Raw genomic sequence first — 22,133 nt, 5'->3', positions numbered from 1 at the left:
CCTTGAAGTTGGGTTTGATCCAGTGGGTTCCCAATACAACCACATACCAAATGTTCTTTGAACAGGCATGTGGAGCCAAGAAAGTGGACGACGCCAAGAAAAACATGCACAAAATGGTCACCGGCTATTTGGGACCAGGGAAAGATTTTCAGAAGTTCTTCTATCTCTGGACAAAAGGCGCGAAACAACCAGAAGCACAACAGTGTCTCCGAGAATCGTCATCAAAGATCGGAGAATTGAGTTTCAGAAAAGCTATCAATTTCAGCTGATGCGTTCATTGTTCTGAGAGATCGATTTATTCGAAGCTACAATTGCATGAGTCTGGCTCATTATATTCTGGGAATCGGCGACAGATACACAAGTAACACACTGGTGGATCTGAAGTCATGCACAGCTGTGGGCATTGATTTCGGCCATGCGTTCGGAACAGCCACTCAGTTCTTGCCCGTTCCAGAGCTGACCCCGTTTCGAATGACCCCTCTAATGGCTGGCCTGACTGTTCCGAAGGTCTCGCCATCTGGTGGAATTGTTCATGCGACCATGCTGAAAACATTGGAGGCGCTGCAGGAGAATCAGGAGGCATTGATGAACATTCTGCAGGTGTTTTTGAGGGAACCGGTGATTGATTGGGTCGAGTTTGCGAACAGACAAGTACATGCAATGCGTCGTGCAGGTAATTTAGATGAACATTTGGACGATACAAAATTGTCGTGGTACCCGCAGCAGAAACTGAACTGCGTGAAGAGGAACTTGAACGGTGGAAACCCCATGTTGTTAATGAAGTCAGAAGAACTGGACTTGAATAGTCTGGTCATGAAAGATTCGGCCAGTTTGCTCCGGATAATAATAGGGGAGAAAGGGAGTGAGAGGTGGAGCATGCAGAATGAGATAAGTTTGAACACTGATCAACAGGTCACCTGTTTGATAGATCAGGCCACAGATCCCAACATTCTAGGAAGGAGTTGGATTGGGTGGAGTCCATTTGCATAACATGTTGGCGTCAGAGAATGAACTTAGTGTTTCGATGATTTGAAACTTGACTCTTGCACTTTACAAGTCTGAACACATTGATTATTAATTTTATGCGAATAAACTAACAATTTTCAGCAATTACATCTCACTGTTTCGTAATAATTAAAAGTTTTTGTCTTTATCTTTTCGTGAGGTCTTAATGGTGGAATTGGACTTGACTCTTTTTCAACAGCGCAGCGTGGTTGATGTTCTTCCGACTTATGAAGAAAGAGATGGAATGTTTCTGCTCGAAGTGTTTTTCTCCAGATAAATTTCGAATTTTGATCTAACAGTTGCTGACGTTTGCTCAAGTATCGATGAACGTAGTTCAGACTCTCTTATACAGATCGTGATGATTTCTTGTTCAGGCCCAAATTTACTTTTTCGCGATTTGACTTTTTGGTTTATTTTTATTCACTTTTTTTGTGAAAAGGAAGGTAGACTCCACTATCGAACAGCAAAATTGTACAAGTCACAAAAAACGTGATCTACTTCTTATTTTGAAAAGGGAATTTAGTTTTCAGATTTCCTAGGGAAATAAAAAATTATCCAGAAGGCAATTATTGCGCTCTTAGAAATTTGGGCTAGATTAATGACAAAAATTGTTGCTCGTATAATTTTCCTGAAATTAAAAGAGCGTCAATCTAGTATTTATTTTGCCGAATTTCGAAAATAAAAAAGACTGTTTTTTTCTTGAATTTGCTGGATTTCGTTGAAACTTTTGCCGCTGTTTGTTAGCTATGTTAAAGCATCGTCAGTACTTATCGTTTTTGCATACTGGAAACTCGCTCTCTGAAACTTTTGTTTCTCTTAGGTCTACTGGAACCTGATCTAAACTACATTTTATGATTGGATAAATTAGATATTTTACCAATGTAAAGTATTTAATATTAACCAATCATGATCCATATAACTAACAACCCACTTATTTGTAAGTGCTGGAATTACTTGTAATTTCAGCACCAGAGAGATTTGAATTTAACTTAGAAATTAGTTGAACTCTCCCGAGCACTTCAGCAGCCGCAATAAACCAGTATACCCTAGATCTATTGAGCCTAGCAGAGACTAGTTAAACAACCTGAGACTAGATAGTATAAGAGTAAGATTAGGATCGGTATTAGACTAAGAAGTTGCACGAATCTATCCGGCCGAAAATAAGATAGCGTGACGAGCAGACGGTGTACCCTATCCGAAATTACTCTATGAGTTATACCCAAAGGTCATAACTCATCTGGTGCGACCATAAGTCTCGAACAAGACCTTAATAGCTTAGAATTAACCAAAATAGATTAGAAATTAGACAAAAACATTTACAAAATGTTATACGACAATAATTTAATCGAAATGTCTCTACGACTCAATAGATCAAAGCCAATATTCCGAACCATAACAGAACTACCCGGAATTGGAAGAAGACCTCGAACCAGAGACGACATACGACAAAGTAGAAACTTGCCATATAGCTATATGATAGTTAGGCAAAAACCAGAACAAACTTTTATATTTAGAATACTACTGGCAATGAATTTAGATTTTCATTTGCAAACATAAAACCTTGAAGTTAATCTTCAAAATCATTTCAGGCGCTAAACAAAATTATTAATATACAATAACGATTGATAAAAAGATCTCAGATCGTTTTCCTAAACTCTGCAGTAATATACAAAACATGTTTGAAAAATATTTATTGTAAAACAAAAATAAAAATTAGTAGCATGACAATAAATGGTTAGTAATCATAAATCATTCTGTTGCCCCAGCTTCATCAGCTAAAACATAACAGCAATCATAAGCTCACTAATATCATCAAAACACTAAATCTTTTCTTTACAATAAATTTCAATCTTTATTAAAACTTAAATTCACTTAATTTTAAAATCAGATCATCAAGGCTTATCCTTGGATCTTAAATCATTTTCTAGTTAATTAAATTTCGAACTTGATCATCAAGGCCTATCCTTGGATCAAAAAGAACAATTTTGTTCTCCCCCACCCACTTAACTAGTGTCTAACGACCTCAAACGTCGATTCACTATCCAACCCTTTCTACAGACCCAAGACTAATAGAAATTTTTAAACAAAACTAATCATTCAAATTAGGATAAACAGTGAAGAACTTCGGTTATTCATCCTTCACTTAACTCCCACCTCTTACCAGACCCAGGATAAATCTTAGACTTAGTAAGTTTAAAATAGTATCTAACGAACTACTCGCGTTCTAATTATACCTGAACCTTGTGGATCGATTTACTATTCTCCAACCCTTGAACACAATCACTACCCCTAAGTAAGGTTAAGTAAGTTAACACCTTAGCTTATACTAGTCACGAGAAAGTAAAAATCATTCTCCGGAATAGATATACTTTTCTCTCCAACCCTGAACAAATAGACCCAGGTTAAGCTAACCAAAAAATCGTAAGGACTAACAGTTTAGGTAATTAGAAATCACTTAACAACCCTTTGCATCCGTCATCCTAAACCTTATGTCATTTAAAAACCTAGGAAATAAACAAACCATCGTTTTACACAATTGTGAAATAGATAACAAAAAATACGACCTTGTAATCACACCTCATACACAAACAGTTGGATACATTCGAACAAAACGACAAACACTAAAGAGAAAAATAATAACTAAACAAAGACAAATAACACGAAAAAGATTTTCAAAAAACCGAAACGCATTTTCAGAATCAGAAACCAACAGTTTAGACGAACTTTACAAACTAAAAGAATCAATAGATAAAAGTTGCCCACTTCACGATCAATTATATTTCTCTGACTCAGAAACAACTTCAAATTCATCAAAAAGAGGAAAAAGAAGAATAAAAAAGCAGTATAAACACAAACCAGTACATTTATACAATTGGAATCAACCAATTCGACACATTAATAATTACATATTAACAGTCATCGAACGAAAAAATGAGCTCAACGCACACCCCAGGTGACGAAACCCCAGATGATGATGAAATCTTCCCTTTTATAGTAGATGCAACCACTGATAGAGGACAGCATATATTTTGCAAAAATTTACTCTTAAATTTATTTGAACCCGGAATAAGTCCATGTAAAACAGAGTTCCCAGATGTAAAAATCAAAAGACAAATCATAGATCACTATCTAAAAAATATATGTAACTTAACACAACAGTATGGAATCTACTCCATAGAATTCAACTCACCCAACCATAATCATAGTAAATATATAATTCAAACAGACGATCTTGATTTAGAATTTTCAAAAGTATTTTCAGAATATATAAAAAGCATCCAATATCATAACTCACAAAGAGCAAACTCCATATTCACCAATGAAGTTTTCGCAATAATATATAGTTATATCTCGATATTAGAAAACGAAATCCCAATAACAAATGTCTCACCGACAGAAACATCTAAACATATAAGAGTACGACATGAGATCACACTACTCTCTAGTTATTTAAACATCATTAAAGAAAATTTCACGAAAGACGAAGTTTCACAACATACAAAACACGATCTACAAAAAATTTTGGCATGGTTCATAATAGATTATTTCACACACAATATTGATTTAATTGCACAAGCAAGAAAAAATTTTAGACCCCAAAACTCGAACGATGATACCGCTATCACAGAACAATCAGACTATGTTTGGGACCCCGAATGGTCTCATCCCGCATTTATAAGCTTCCCACAATCAATCTCAAGTCAAGCAATAAGTACGATATCTTACATAAGAGATTATGTAAAAGTAATACCATTAACCATTGATGCAACACCATTAAACTATAATACATTTTTGCCCGATACACAAAATAATAGTTTAAACTCTACAGTTATACACAATGAAAACCTCAATGGAACTAGGAATCTTACTCAACAAGATATCCAGACACCATCACACTTCATAAATGAAGAAATTGTACACACAACAACTACACAACAAAGTATTTCACCAATACGTCCAAACTTAACAACACCAAGAAATACAAATCCTTCACAAACACAGGTAACCTTACAATCAACCGTTAAACCTTCGGTTGCCCCTAAATATTCACATATGGATTACCAAACATACAGACTTATGACAATACCACCAAAAACACGCAAAACATTCACTAGAAACAACTTTGCAGACCATAATTATAATTATACACATCCATCAAAAACAAATTATCAACCACGAAGAAATTTTAACCAATATACAAGATCTCGAAATTGGGATAACCCAATGGCCCAATCTAATTCAGTAAATTTCCAAACAAATCCTCCACAGGATCACAGTGAAAATTACCCATTTTTTCAACAAAATAAAAATAAAAAACAGACATCTTAACAAATGGATTATTTATCCTCAGATGATGATTTCTTACAACCAGATATATTTGCACCATATACTCAAGAATATCGTGGACAAGGAGCACAGAAACCACATACAAATCATAGAATTTTTTCTCCACAACCGATAGATACACAATATCAACAACCAATTCAGCAACAAAATCCAATTAATACACAATCTTTTCAACCAATTCAACAACAAAATCCAATGACTGCACACTCGTATCAACCAACACAAATGCAAAATGAAATACCACTCCCATATTATCTTCAACAACATGAAATAACAAGAAACCAACTTTCAAATTTTTCTCAAATGCCAAATGCAGCAGAATCATTGCAAATCACAATGAATCCATACCTTATGGGTGGATCATCAATAACATCAAACAAACCTTTAATGGTTTTCACAGGAACAGACCCTGAATACTCTGTAGAAGATTATTTAAATGCAGTAACAGCAAACTTGATTTTAAACATTGGACCTGAACCAATTAATACGCCACTACATCAAAACTGGATACATCGACGCACAGCGTTGATACAAATAACCTTAGATGGCGCATCCCAAAAATGGTTTTCAGTATTACCTCCAGAAATAAAATCAAATTGGAAAAGGTTTACACAGGAATTTTCAAAAATGTTTGACTCCGAAAGAAACAAACAACAACAAAGAGTTTTATGTAATGAAATTCGCAGATTACCAAACGAAACCATCAAGCAATTAGCAGTACGAATCGAAACACTAGTTCGAAAAGCATATTCACTAAATACACACGACTATAAAAATACAAAGATGACAGAAATCTTAATGATGACCTTAACACCACAATTAAGGAAAATAGCAATAAAAAAGAGAGCATCCCATCCTTCTTCAATTCGAGAACCCGATTTAGATTTTCGAAAACTAGTAGACAAATTAGAACAAGCAGAAATCACGATGAAACTAGAAGAAACGGAAAATCTGAAATTACAATACGTTAACAGAATTGAAACGACTCCCACTAATATTAATAATATACAAGAATCAGACACAGACCTCGTTGAAAAAATCACTGAAATACTCAATATTTACGAAAAGAACCCAAACTTTAAAGGCAAACCATCTTTCAAAAAATGGTGTAATTATTGCCGACGATACGGACATAGTATTTCTGAATGTAGACAAAAACAGCAAGATAGTCAAAATAAACCTCAAAAATACAAAGAACCAAATAAGTCATTCTATCAATATATGAAGAAAGATCAAAATCTACCAAACAAAAATGTATACAGCAACAATAGTTCCGGAAAACCACTTCCGAACAATACAAGTTATACAAGAAACCAATCCCCATATAACTCAAGTTATAGAGGAAGATCGCCAGAACGAAGAAACACACAAAATTCGTCACAATATTACTACAATAGACCAAATAGTAGAAATAACTACTCCAGATCAAATTCAAACACAACACAGTTTGCTTCTAGATCTAATTCCCAACCAAGAAACAGATACTATCCAAACAATCAATCACGAAACTCATCATATAATAGAAATAGAAATTATTCCAATAATCGAAATAGAAGTTATTCAAACAATCGAAATCAATATTATCAAAACAACCGATCAAGAAATAACTCATATAACAGACCAAACAGCAATTATCAAAATAGATCGCGAAATAATTCACAAAATCGACACTCAAGTTATAATAATCGTTATAGAAATTATTCCCAATCACCACACCGGAATAATAATCACTATAATAATTCTAATAATCGCCACAGAAGTAGTACACCTAAACATCAAAGACAAATCAATCAAGTACAGTCTAACCCAGAAACAACATCAGACCCTCCAGGTATTGATGACACGGTAACTGATACGTTACAACTCAATCAAATAAACTGTACATCATCAGATTCAGAAAGCGACACTGAAAACACTCTCTCCATCAATATGATCAAAGTCGAAAATGACTATGAATCTGTAATATATGAACAACCTTTTTCATCACACATATATGAAAATCAAACAGAATTTCTTCAAAATTATTACACTAAACCTACACATTCCACTCCAACGACACAAGAAACAAAAAGAATTAACACTACAAATCAACCCTCTGCAAATAATAACACAAAATGTTTGAACACAAACCACATCTATCAAAATATACAAAAAGAACAACCAAAAGAAAAAATTTGGACAATACCATTTCTCTTAGAAAGTCCAAGAAATAAAGAATTTCAACCACCCGATCTTGAAATTGATTTTTTAATTGATTCAGGAGCAGAATCAAACATAATAAACATCCCCACATGGAATGAAATAAAAACTTTACACCCAAAGCTAACACCTCTTGAAACCTCCAGTAAGTTAGCAACAGCACAAGGATCAACATTGATAAACTACGGAAAAATCCAATTATTTCTCCTCCCCACCAGAACAATGGAGCAAAGCAAAATTTTAAATAAGCCATTTAAACAAATATTCCATATCACTGATATTAAACATAATATCATCGGAATACCATTTATTTCAAAGTATATACCAACAATTAAAATTTTAAATAGTAAAATATTAATCAAAGATAAATATACAAAAACAAAAGACACATCCTTAACATTTTTTCAAAGATTAAATAAACAACCACCATTCTTTTCAAAATTTTACCCGATATTTAACCAACAAAGAAAACACTTGAAACCACTATCAGGAAACATCTATAATTTTTCAATCAAACAAGTTCACCAATATGATAAAGAACAAAACAAACAAAAATTTTATATGTCAGATTTTGAATTTAAACCCATTCATAAATTTTTCAAAATCACAATCTCTTCAATAAAATATTTGAAAAACTCGAATTCAGACATTATTTCCTTACATGTCTATAACAACACACCTTACCAGGTAACATTACCTTTAGGACTTTTAGGCTACTGCGAAACCAACGCTACAATATCACCAATACACGAAAAAGCCTATCGCGTAAATAACATACTTCAATGATTAGATATTTGTCAATCCACAATTCTTAATGAAGAATTATCTATAAATAACATAATAAGTAATGAAAACAGAAATACGGATTATTTCACAAAAACCCCATATTTCAAACCTACATTCAACATAGGTAACTACACAGCAGATCAACAGAAATTTTTAACAATGTTTAATTTCCAACATTCACAAATAACACAAGACGAATTCGAAAAGTTAGCCAAACAGCTAATTAAATATTCATCAGTCTATGCAACATCCAAATTTGATGTTGGCAAAATCAGTTCATCACTACATCTCCCATTAAAACCAGACGCAGTTTTCAAAAAACAGAGAGCAAGTAAAGTACCAATTCACTTACATGATAAAGTGAACAGATTACTCGATATTTTAGAACAATACAACAGTTAATAAAGAAGAACAACCAAAAGGCAACACATTTATCAACCCCGTTATCATTCTAGCTAAAGGAGAATCATTAAAAATCGTTCTCGACGCTAGATACCTCAATTCACTCATAGATGAATCAAAATGTAATTGGCCTATTGAACCAATACAAGTTATTTTAACAAAAATAAACGGCAAATACTTTACAACCGCCGATATGAATAGTGCATACAATCAAATGCCACTAGATGAACAATCACGACGTTTAACACAATTTGTTATTGGAAACCAACAATATGAATTCAACCGCTTATTCTATGGAATATCCATAGGACCAGCAGCATTTTCAGCTTTTATGAGCAAAATTTTTAGACCACTAATACTCAAGAAAAACGCAATCACCTATTTAGACGATGTTTTTATGCAATCACAAACAAAAGAAGAAATGTTCAATGTTTTAGAAAAATATCACCAAATACTTCAGAACGAAAATCTGAAGGCCGCTCCCGATAAATCACACTTCTTTTTGACAAAAGTTAAATTCTTAGGACATAATATAGAAAGAAAAACAATCACTCCACTGAAATCACGCATTGATGCTATTCAAAAACTTCAACCACCAACAAATAAAAAGAAAATCCAAGAATTCCTTGGAATGTTAAATTTTTTAAGCAAATACGTTTATAAAATGCAATTATATCTACGACCATTTTATAACATCCTTAGACAACAAAATAATTTTGAATGGAACACAGAACATCAAGCACGATTTGAAGAAATAAAGAAACTTTTAACTGAACAAATTTCAAACACAATTCCAGACCCTAATCAACCATTTTATGCAATGTGCGATGCTTCGAACTTTGGCATCGGTGCAGCACTATTACAATCACATAATGGTACAAATAAAATGAACCTCATATCAGCAAATTCTCGATTATTCACTCAAGCAGAGCTACGACTCTCAACTCTAATGAGTGAATGTACAGCCATAATATATACACTGACAGAATATGAATTTCTGATACTTGGATCAAAACATCCCACAGTTCTTTTCACAGACCATAAACCAATCATCTTTCTTTTTACACAAAAATCTAATCCAAACCACCGAGTTTACAGATTTCAACTAATTCTAATGAAATTTCCAAACTTACATATAGTTTGGACTGCAGGAAAAAATCTTGCGTTACCAGACACCTTAAGTCGAAATACACCACCTGAATTACTTACACGAAAAACAACAGTTGAAATACCCAAAAACATAAAATTCTACCTTGCAGAAAACGAAACATCACCCCGATTGGAATGCAAATATGCAGTAAAAACTGACGTTGAACAATCACAAATAAATAGTTTACAACATTTCCCACTTTATTTAGATTGTCAAAATAATCACTATGAAGTTGACCTACTTGGAACATCAACTTTTAAACCAATCCCATATTCTCAATGGATAAAAAATAACACCCAACAAAAACGAACAAAACAACACCCACCTAAGAAAGACCATTTTCCACTAATTGAAAAAGAAAATTTAACTGATAAAATAAATTTATCAGGACCACAAACAAATGATTCAAAATACACAATAAATCAAGTTTTTGACCTCCACGACCCACTTGATACAATACCCTTATCTAAATTCGAAATTGAAAACATTTTTCTCCCTCCAACAGAAACAATTACAATTTCAACACTAAAACAATATCAAAATCTTGACCCAATAATTCGACAACTAAAATCATGGCACAAATATAAAACTAAACCTATCAAGGCAGATTCAACCATTCTAGGCAACAAAACACTCCTCCGATACTTTCGCAAATTTAATAACACAACAATTAATGAAACTACAGACCTTTTAGAGTATAACTTAAATGAATCTACAGTCCCCTGTCTCCCTTTAAGTATGATTCTCATAGCTTTTAATATTTCACATACACAAAATATTAAAGGACACTCTGGATCAGAAAAAACATATTCAAACTTTATACAAAACTTTTACTTCCCAAATGCACCAATTTGGATAAAAGTACTATGCAATGATTGTATAATATGTCAACTAAATAAACCTTACCCAAATCAAAAACAAATAGCACAAAAACAAGATTTTAAAGGACAAAGCTTGTACTTTAATCATCGTATCTCATTTGATACTAAAGGCCCAATTTCACCCTCATCAGAAGGAAATTCCTATATTATGGTAATTGTTGACGCATTCACACATTATGTAGCACTTAACCCAGTACCACATTGTAACGCTTATTATGCGTATACAACGCTTTATGAACACTGGATAGCAAAATTTGGACTACCAGAAATTTTAGTCACAGACAACGGTACAGAATTCATAAATAATGAAATTATCACACTATGTCATTTATATAACATTAAACACAAACCACGTACATCTCATGCACCTTGGACAAACGGCTTAGTCGAAGGTATGAAACGTTCATTACAAGAATATCTTAGATGTATCATCAACGGAAATGATACAAGATATACCGAATGGTCAGCAGATGTAAAATTATTTCCCTTAGCATATAATTCACAAATCACAACAACTCTAGGAATGTCACCATATGAAATGGTTTTTAACCAAAAGCCACGCAAACCAAAAATGTTTACAGCAAATTCTCATAAAAACGCACAAGGTTATTGTCAACCAGATAAAGACTCAATTTGTTATAGCCTACCTTTACATACACACGATGAAGATCATTTTCATCACCCACAAATTCTTAAATTAGCCTCCGGTACACACACCGAATGGATTCTAAATAGAGATAAAAAACACAATGAAATTTATCAAAAAGTAACAAAAAAGTTATTACAAAGACAAAACATTAATGAACAAATAAATTCACGTTTTAAACCAGCCTCCGATTTAAAAATTGGAACATTTGTTCTAATACCTAATTTCACTACTCAAAAAGGAATTTCTAAAAAATTACAACCCCTTCGTAAAGGACCATACCAAATAATTGCAAGACCCACTGATGTCACATATAAAATTACCGACTCAGACAAAAAAGAAATCGTTCAGCACCGAAACAACCTATTACCTTATTACCCAAAAGAATACGCACTCCGCGAATTAACTCAATTATATTCTTTCACAGGTTTAAAAATTATTCAAAATGACCCACATCCGAAAAACACAGAACAAAATGAAAATCCCACCGAAAATCAAAACACAAAATCAACCGCCACCAAAAACAATACAAAAAACTTAGACCATAAAACATCCCCAAAACAAAGAAAAAATAGAAAAATGACCGAACAAATAATAAACCAAGAACAAATCGACAAATCAGAACATAGAAAATCAACACGACTTCGAAATCAACCACGTAAAGATTACAAAATATTCATCCCCCAATCTAAAATATTAAAGAAAGTGGAATTTCAAAAGCAATTTTAACTTTATACTTCACAGTCTTGAAACATTTTCAATTTCCATTTTTCAAAATAACATGCTGACAAACACGCAATAATTCTAGTTCACATTAGACCAATAGGATTCATCCAATCCGTCACTTTCTCTAACTCAAACTAAAATCAATTGGACGAATCATATAAAACTCCAGGCATATCTATAACTAAAACTTTACGACCTCCAGGTCAAAAATAAGCAAACCACTCCAACTTGACAACTAAAATAAATATCACCATAATCCCATACCCCTCCCTTATCTAATAACCCAAAGATCAACAATATTTCCCCAACTCAGACCACAAATACCCCCCAAACAAATATGTTAACTTAGCCTAAAGTACAAAAATGAACATTTTAATTAGCCTAAAGTACAAAAATCTCACCATACCCCGGATCATTTGACAAACAAAAATAAAGAAAAAGACGACCTCCCGATCACCATGAAAATTGCCCCCAACAATTTTTTACAAAACTCAACCCACTTGTCAAAAAACTAATAAATAATCCGACCACACTTGAAAATCGCCCCAAACAACAAAAAATATTCGACCAAGAAGTCATTTCTTAAATGCTCTTCTATCAAACAGTCATTAAAATTTTCATAAACCTCAAACAATTTTTTACGATATTTGAAACTTTTATAATATTTCTTTTTGATATACTTGAATCTTTTCTAATAATCTTAATCATTTTTTGTAACATTTTTTTAATTTTCTACACTATATTCGAACTATTTCTCCAACTTTCCAAAACCCTTGATTATATCCACAGGTACGATTCATATAACTTGTCTAAATGATACGAAGAATTTTCAGTAGAACTGATATTTTTTTATTGTTTGTAATTTTCATAGCATTCTTATCATCCCTCATTTTGACCATATGTAAATGTATAAAGAAAAGCAATCCTCACATTTGCCCTAGCAACAATCCTTCTAATTCGTTTTTTGGAAGAATATTATAATAAACACAAACTTTCTCACTAAAGTAATAAATCAAAAACTTATCAAAAATTGCTACCCAACAGTCACAAAGTCAGTCTTCACCGACATCATCCCAAGATAACCCAACAACACCTTCAACCACTCAAAACCCTCAAACATCTACACGAATTTCTTTTCAAGATAATCCATACACTTTTGAAGAACGACACGCTCGTTTATCTGAACCACTAGAACCAATTCAACGACAAGCACCCCTAAGTGAACCAACATATAACCTATACCCAACACTACCACAGGAACTAAGTAGAATACGACACGTTAGTCAGAACCAAAACACAACAGAAATAAATAGACAAATTATACATCCTCGACGAAATCGAAATTTTCAAACTCCCCGAGTTCATTTTGACATACCTCAATCACCATCACAAAGCACCCCAGAAAATCCCACTGGTATTACACCAGAAACCCCTACACTTTTTTCACAACGAAGCACTTCAAGCCTACCCTCAGATTATTTAGGTTCAACACCAACATCTGAACAAATACGTGAAAATCCTTTCAACCCCTCAAACCAAACATCACGACTACCATATTGGACAACACATTCATTCACACAAGGTGAACCAAATTTAATCAATGACCCCATAGACATTTCTACAGATACAACTTCTTCATCACTACCCGAAACATTATCACTTCCATCAACACCATCGATTAGTCAAATTTCACCGACACCTTTTAACTTAAATTTTCCAAACAATCTCGACGCAAGATACCGAAAACAATCATCAACAAATATTCCTTTAAGATTAGATTGGAATACATTTACAGCACCTCCACCATTATTTGGACAACATCTAGAAAGTAACCGCCTTCATAACTGGGCACTTAATAGATTACAATATCGCCAAGATATTCACGACGATATCCGTGATCATAATATCCAAATACTCCAACAAAACAGTTTACAATTAAAGTTTGAAATCACAGTTAAGTTAAATAACATTACTCAACATCACTACCCATTAAACCCACCAAACATAACAGCTCAATCACTACCACCACCGTTTATAACTACTGAAGTAATATATAAATACGACAGATATACCAAAAACACAATTGGTTACATTACATTTTATAACCCATACTCAGGATTATCATACACCTGTATATTCTAAAAATATTAGTTTTTCTCCAACTCCTTTTTCTGGTAACCTCAAATCAAAATATTAACCCTTCTCCCCGCACAGGACCCCAAGATTTACTAGTAACACATTACGATTGTGAAGAAAACGAACAAAAAACACTACACAAGTATGCAATAAATCAAGTATCACAATGCGAAACAGAACCACAAGCTATAGAAACTACAAATGTAATAGCAACACTCTATTCAAAAGCCCGAGCAACAACAGTTACAGGTTATAAATTCACAGCAACATTTTCCGAAAAAAAAGTACATTGTTCACAAGTCTCGAACGGAAATAAAAACCGACTTGACCATGAATCATTCTATCAGAGTAATATAGAACGACTTTTACATCTCAATCCCGACGATTGTAAAAATGAATTACTTAGACTAAACATCACACAAAATAAAAACTCCGAAAGAAAGTTAGTATACTTTCAAGTTTTTTCAGACTCTATACATCAATCACAACTTGAAAGACACCAAGGACATATAAAACTAGATGACAAATACCCATATAACGGCGCACACGGACGATTAACCTATGACATACACGATAAACATTGGATACCACACATTGGTATAAATGACCCATCAAACTGCAAAGCAGACACAAAAAATAAAGGATACCAAGAAATAATGTTTTTCGATTGGAAAATACAACTCGAAAAAATACAACTCACACGAGATTTATCAGATAACACAATGATCTATCAAGGAATCAGATTAAATTGTAAAAATGATCAAGGTTATTGTGACCCTACAACAAGAACACAAGCAACAATTGTTTGGTTCCCTGAAGACACATGTACAACATTTCAAGTAGCAAGAATACACGCTCATATGATCAAATTTCACGACAAATATTTCATACAATCAATACCATATGAACAAGTAAATCCATCACGAAAAATAAGTACTGATTTTCGAAACATTCACAAAATAGAAAATAAATTAACACGTTTTCAAATATATCAAGAAACAGAACTTGCATGTAAATATAGAAATCCACTTCATAAAACACAATACTCTGAAATACTAGTTGAATACGAAAATGGATTCGACATGACCACTGGAAAGATAAAAATCGACCCATACGCCACAGGTAAACGCCAAAATGAAGGAACATCATATATACCAGTCAAATTCCAAAAAAGCACAGGTCAACCTGGTGGACATCTAAAACCCCAAGACGCTCATAGCACACGTTTACAAGAATTATCACTAATGAATACTACATATTTCGGTAATATCCACTATGATATTCACTTAGACATGAAACTAGACTATACAATTAGCCGCATTTTTCAAGAAATGTCACTCTCCGAATTAGAAACACTACACCAACTATGCGAATTAGAACGAACACAAATATTACAATCACTTGCACTAGCAGTATTAAAAATACCCTACGCAGGATACTTATTATCAGGAAATAGATCAAATTTTTTAGACTATGAAGGAAACATCTTATGGTTTTATACTTGCACTAAAAAAGTATCACCACTCTACGTTTTTGAAGATAAACGATGCTATAAAAGAATCCCTATCTTTTATAAGAATAAAGTACATTTCGTTGACACACTTTCACGAAGAACCTATTTTTGGGATACCGCAGTCCCATGTGGATCAGAAAATAGCCACAATGTAGTACAACTAAACCCTGACGAAGATAAATATTACCTTCTCACTCCATATCCCACATTAATGCAATCACTCAAGAAATTTTCACCAGAAAGCATTCGCGCTATCGCTCGAAACCCAAATATAGACTTACAATCCATAGGAATATATTCAAAATCATATATTCAACATCACATTAGAACACAACAATTCCAAGAATTATTAACACAAATGGACACTATACAAAGACAATCAATAGACCAAAACTTACGCAAACTTGCAGAAACCGCAGGATTTGCCGATATCTACACGCAAGACTATAGCGGATATTTTAAAGATATTAAAGATTATATATATCTAAACGGTGAAAAATACCGTCCCCAAGATATATCACCAATTAACATTTTTAGCTTTGTTACACTCAAAAATGAAATTCTTGATTTTCTAGGATGGCCCTACTACATCTTAGAAAAATTGACTATTTTATACGCAATGTTTAACTTTATTGGATTTCTTTTCTCACTTTTAAAAGGAATTTACAACACATGTGCTATACACACACAAGTAAATAGACAAGCAAGCGTAGCACGCATACTCTTTGCAGGATTTTTTGGAATCTTTTCTACATCTATAAACAAAATTCTTTTAGACGCACAAATAAAAGAATACAACACAAAAATAGCAACACGACAAAACACATACGACGAAGAACATAACAATGTAGACACAACGCCAACGGCACCACAGTTGCCACCCCTACCACATAACCATCCACTATCCCTAGTCCCACGAAATTTTCGAAATTTAGCAATCACACATAATCCAAACTTTCGACCAACCACATCACAAAGTCCCATCCAACATATAATGGCACACCAGGCACAGGATGATAATACTTATGAACAAATTATTGAACAACCCCATACCACCGCTTTTCAGTCTCAAAATAATCATTTTTTTAGCCCACGATGAGCCGACAACTTGGATCCCTACACCGATCAAATTCCCACCCAACCAACCTCACCTCTCCAATCCCAATAATACCACTTTTTTGCTTTTCCGCCACCCGATTTCCCATCTAGTAATGTAACATCAGGCATGAATTCCGACACTAATTCACACATCTCAGTTTTATACTCCACCTCACAACTCAATAACCCGAATATTGAAACCCCCGATGAATTCGCCGATTCAGAACCATCCCCATCCAATAATTTTCATAACTCTTCAAATTTTTCTCAACCCCCTTTTCAACCTATATTATCAAATAACCCTGACCCAATCAATTCTACACCCTCTTATGCTTCCCAAGTTACCCCAACCTACTCCTCATTTCATTCTGACCAATCATCTAATTCTCCAGACACCCCCCGAATCTCCCCAGAGCTAGATAATTTTATAACCCTCCAACAACAACCCTACCACCTTCACACCCCAACCATAAACCAAATCTCTTCCACAATAGATTCATCCAACCCCCCTACCCCTACACCCTCTTCAAATTATACTGAATCATTAGCACCATCATCCACATCTACTGAATCTTCACTCAACACTAATAGAGCTTACCGCACTTTTAAAAGAAAGTTCCCCAACCATCCTTTCCCAGCAAAACCAGGAACAGCCCGTGAATACATCAACCATCCCAAGCACACTAACACCAAAGAATTTTTAGCTATCACCTTACCCTCATTCCCACAATACACCTTAAACACCCCTCACGACACTAACGAAACACGCAGCTTTGTAGACGAATACGTTTTAATGCCCACTCTCTCTTGGACCTCATATTATTATTTTACTAATCCCCTTTGCTTACCTTTATCCAGCACTCACATCGATATAGAGCGAAATAAGGATATGCTATATCGACTCACTACACCACTAACCGCTAGACAATTTACTTACGTTGGATATAAAAAATCACTAAAAACACACACTGCACCTAGAGCTAATGAATATACACTCGAATACTATGATCATAACATCATCAGAGCTAACCAAGATCAATTCTTAGACGACGATCGCTTCGCTAATCCACAAATCACCGAGAAATTTTTCATCACAACACCATATGTATTTACATTAAACATCTTCGATCGAAAGTTTGACCACATTATTTCAGAAGCACTAACAGACACACAAGCATACGAAAGTTTTAAAGAACGCTTCCAAATATTTTCACTAACCTTTCATTTCCTTGCACCACACGAAAGAGATTTACACTGCTCACACGATATTATGTTGCGCACTAAACAAACCCACACATATAGTTATTATCGCTTCATCCAAAATCACTTTGACCTACACACACCCTCTAGACAACCACACCATCGTTTTCAATTCATTAATTCCAAATACACTTCACCATTTTTCCTAAATTTCACATATTGCATTAAAGATACTAACCTTCATGGTATTCTTCGCAATTATGATCCCATAACCCAAATGTACATCTTTTGTCCCATCACCAAGACCTTCAACGCCGAAGAATCCCGACCCTTCCTTATCCCGCACGAGTTTGTACAACCTATAGAAATCCCAATTTTAGAATTCATCCACAACACTAAATTCAATCATAAATTATATAATCTAATCCAAAACACACCTTACGAGTTTGCAGTTGGCACTGAAGAACTAACCACCATTAAGGCACTTCAATTGCTTTGGCCACTGCTTCAAACTAAAAATATCATCCGCATCTTAGCTAAACTACTAACAACTTCCGATCTCATCCACGACATCTTCCCCCACGGTTTTTTCCCCGACAACTAACAGGTAAGTATGAATTAAATGAATATTACTAACTAATTACAATATTAGACACTCACCATTCTTTATCCATGTTTTCTTTAAATTTTTAGCCTTCATCCGACAATCATCTAAAAAATTCACAAAAGAAAAATAAAAAATCGAAAACTTCTTCAAACAATTTCAAAATTCTATTAATCTTTTACACTCATAAATTTAATAAATTTAATACCAATGCAGTAAATTCATTTATAAATTTTTCCCCCAAGCAGTAAATCTAATAATGATGAAAATTTGTAACTTAATTTTTCCAATAAAAAGCAGTAAAATTCAACATTCTATGTAGTAAATTAATAAGAAAATGCAGTACTAACCTTTTGATATTCTCATTTATTCGCACAGAAATTCTATCCACACTCGCACAGCTCGCCCACGAAGAATTGTTTAAAATAATAATTTTCAGTTTCAAGTTTTAACACTCAACAACTCTAACACACGATAACACGTTTTAAACTTTCCTTTAACCCGGTTGGAAAGGAATCATATACTAAACAAAACTAACCAACGCAGCTTACTAAATACCACAAATCATAGAATAACAGCATGACTAAGAAAAGGAAACCAACGGTACCCAAACCGGATTAACCCAGTTTAAAACTGGATAAATTATTCTTTTGAAGACTATTATAAAGTCTCAGAAAGAAATAATAAAACACAAAAAAGTCGAAAGACGAACCCATACCACAAACAATTTGATTTTTGAAAAAAGGACACAACCAACAAGACATAAGAAAAAACCACAACAACTCAACATAAAACGTTGTCACATAACAGGACCCCTCACAAAAACCGCATGAAATCATACTCCCACTCCTGGCCTAACCCACCAGGAAGGACGTCCTGAGCATGCTCTATAGCCGGCCTAACCCACCGCGCTACATCCACGCTTTGTGACCACACCTCTATTTTTAATAAGAGCTACTCAAGGGTGAGTAACTCTTCAAAATAACCGAACTAAAACAAAAAGCTTTTGTGAAAACAACTAACTAAAATCATAATTAAAAAATATTAAACTAATAAAAGTTTTATAAAATGTAAATTACATTATGCAATACATAGATCAGAATACAACACCAAGGACGAACATCTAAAGACAAAACGACCCCACTACACTCGAGAGAGAATGGCCAACTACAATCGATATGCCAATCACAATCACAACTCAAAGGATTTAGAGTACGACTTGACTTCGCAGAAAAGGACTTCATTGAACTAGACCAATGACCACCTCGATGTTCAAGTATACGTACAGATCCGAGTAACCAGGCATCCCCTCCACGCACAATCTCCACGCCATTCCCAAACTAGATCAGACACAAAAGAAGTTCTCCACGAAGAACAGAAAAACCTGACATAGCCAACCATTCTGAAATCAGATTTGAGTTTGTTGCAAAGACTTAGTCGTTGTCACTAGAAGACACAACGTCTTATGTCTCTAACTCCAGCTTCCTGGAACTTCTCTACCAAAGAGGAAACGGAAGAAAATTATGATGTTCGCCAAAAACCAACGTCCATCATCCATCCTTCGAATTGCAGAAGAACTATTCTAAAAAACTCTGTAAAACCCGGATGGGTGGAACCTGATCTAAACTACATTTTATGATTGGATAAATTAGATATTTTACCAATGTAAAGTATTTAATATTAACCAATCATGATCCATATAACTAACAACCCACTTATTTGTAAGTGCTGAAATTACGTGTAATTTCAGCACCAGAGAGATTTGAATTTAACTTAGAAATTAGTTGAACTCTCCCGAGCACTTCAGCAGCCGCAATAAACCAGTATACCCTAGATCTATTGAGCCTAGCAGAGACTAGTTAAACAACCTGAGACTAGATAGTATAAGAGTAAGATTAGGATCGGTATTAGACTAAGAAGTTGCACGAATCTATCCGGCCGAAAATAAGATAGCGTGACGAGCAGACGGTGTACCCTATCCGAAATTACTCTATGAGTTATACCCATCGGTCCTAACTCACTACTCTCTTTTGTAGACTTGATAACCACGGACTATGCTTAAGCGAATTTGCGTTTCCTACTATATTACAAGCTTTAAAAATAAATCATTATGGTGAAGAAATTGATTTATTGATTGTTGCTTCACTTTTTTCATTAAAAAATTTGTTAGGCGTCCTTGATCAAATTTATTATTTAGCAAGTAGATACTGATTTCATTTTAAATCTGATTTTTCGCGGTTTGAATTTTGATTTCTTCTTAAGTTGAGTGCCTTTACATTGTTAAAAGGAAGAAAAACTCCACTATCGAACAGCTAAATTGTAAAAGTCTCGAAAAATGTGATCGACTTCTTTTTGATATTGGAGTTTTTTAAAATTCGCAGCGAAATTATTGAACAAGTTTTCTTACAAGTCTGTATGAAAGTGAAAGTGACCTTACTGTGTAATGAAATCTCATTAACTTCCAGGCCACTTCTCTCTCGATTAATTGGTAACGCGCGTGCCTTGAAATCACTATGTTTGGGATCCGAAGTGATTTCAGGCTTTTCCTGCTATGGAAGTCTTTTGTATTATAAGCAACTCTGATGTTATATATATATTTTTTACTTTCCCGCCTTAGTCGCTTTTTAAAGAACCAGTAAACATAGTAAAGAACTCAATGCAAGTAATATTGAATTTTTTCAAGAAAAGTTTGCATAAGCTTGTTTTTGAATTTTTGTAAAAGTTTATTTTTTCCTTTGCTTAAAGAAAGGCAAACTACACTATTGAACAGCAGCAGAACGTAAAGATCACAAAAAGGGTGAGCGAATTCCAAATTCGAAAGTGGATTTTAACGCAGCGGAAAAAGTCGTGATTTTTAGAATTCTTAGCGGGATAAAAAAAAAATTGATCCAGTTTTCTTGAATTAGGTTAAAATTATTGAAAAAATACTAATGATAAAGTGTTTCGAGTTTCTTAGATGTGTTTTTTTTCTTTTTTGTGACTTCGGTCTTTTTTTTATTGCTTGCTTGCAATGTTTTGTTCCGATTTATTGCAAGTTATGCGAAGCTGTTGCAAGTTATTGCAAAATATCCGTAAAACTTCTGTGCTCTATTTCTCTCAACCTTTGCTACATTTTTTTTTCTGCGCAACTTATATCGAGAGAAACAGTCATTTACTCAACACCGCGAATTAGCCCACATTGATATAGAAATAGAGGGGTAAGACCAATTAGCATACCACTCACTTGGCATAATCGTTTTTTTTTTGCATAGCGTTCAGCAATTTATTCTAAAAGTGGCTCACTTGGCATACTGTTTTTTTGACAGTTTCTAAGCCAATGACAAGCAAAATAATAATTTTCTTTACGTCTAGATACCCCGCACTGAAGTTTCATGGATAATAATCGATTATATAGGATTTTTATTGTCAGTCTCTACAAAATAACAAAAATAATCGATTAT

The 22,133-nt window shown here is 34.0% G+C and overlaps 1 protein-coding gene across 1 annotated transcript; it reads left to right on the top strand.

Moving 5' to 3' along the window:
- The first annotated feature begins 315 nt into the window (after nt 1-315).
- Nucleotides 316-990, top strand: LOC134848839 (DNA-dependent protein kinase catalytic subunit-like). Its single transcript, XM_063866351.1, has one exon. The coding sequence runs from the start codon at nt 316-318 to the stop codon at nt 988-990; it is 675 nt and encodes a 224-aa protein (XP_063722421.1).
- Nucleotides 991-22,133: the final 21,143 nt, after the last annotated feature.

Source organism: Symsagittifera roscoffensis, chromosome 6, assembly GCF_963678635.1.
Source record: "Symsagittifera roscoffensis chromosome 6, txSymRosc1.1, whole genome shotgun sequence".
NCBI classification, from domain to species: domain Eukaryota; kingdom Metazoa; phylum Xenacoelomorpha; order Acoela; family Convolutidae; genus Symsagittifera; species Symsagittifera roscoffensis.
This window is presented reverse-complemented; position numbering and strand designations above follow the sequence as displayed.

Excerpts from the sequence above, each read along its gene's own strand:
- LOC134848839 (XM_063866351.1), top strand. The coding sequence starts at position 316 with ATGAGTCTGGCTCATTATATTCTGGGAATCGGCGACAGATACACAAGT.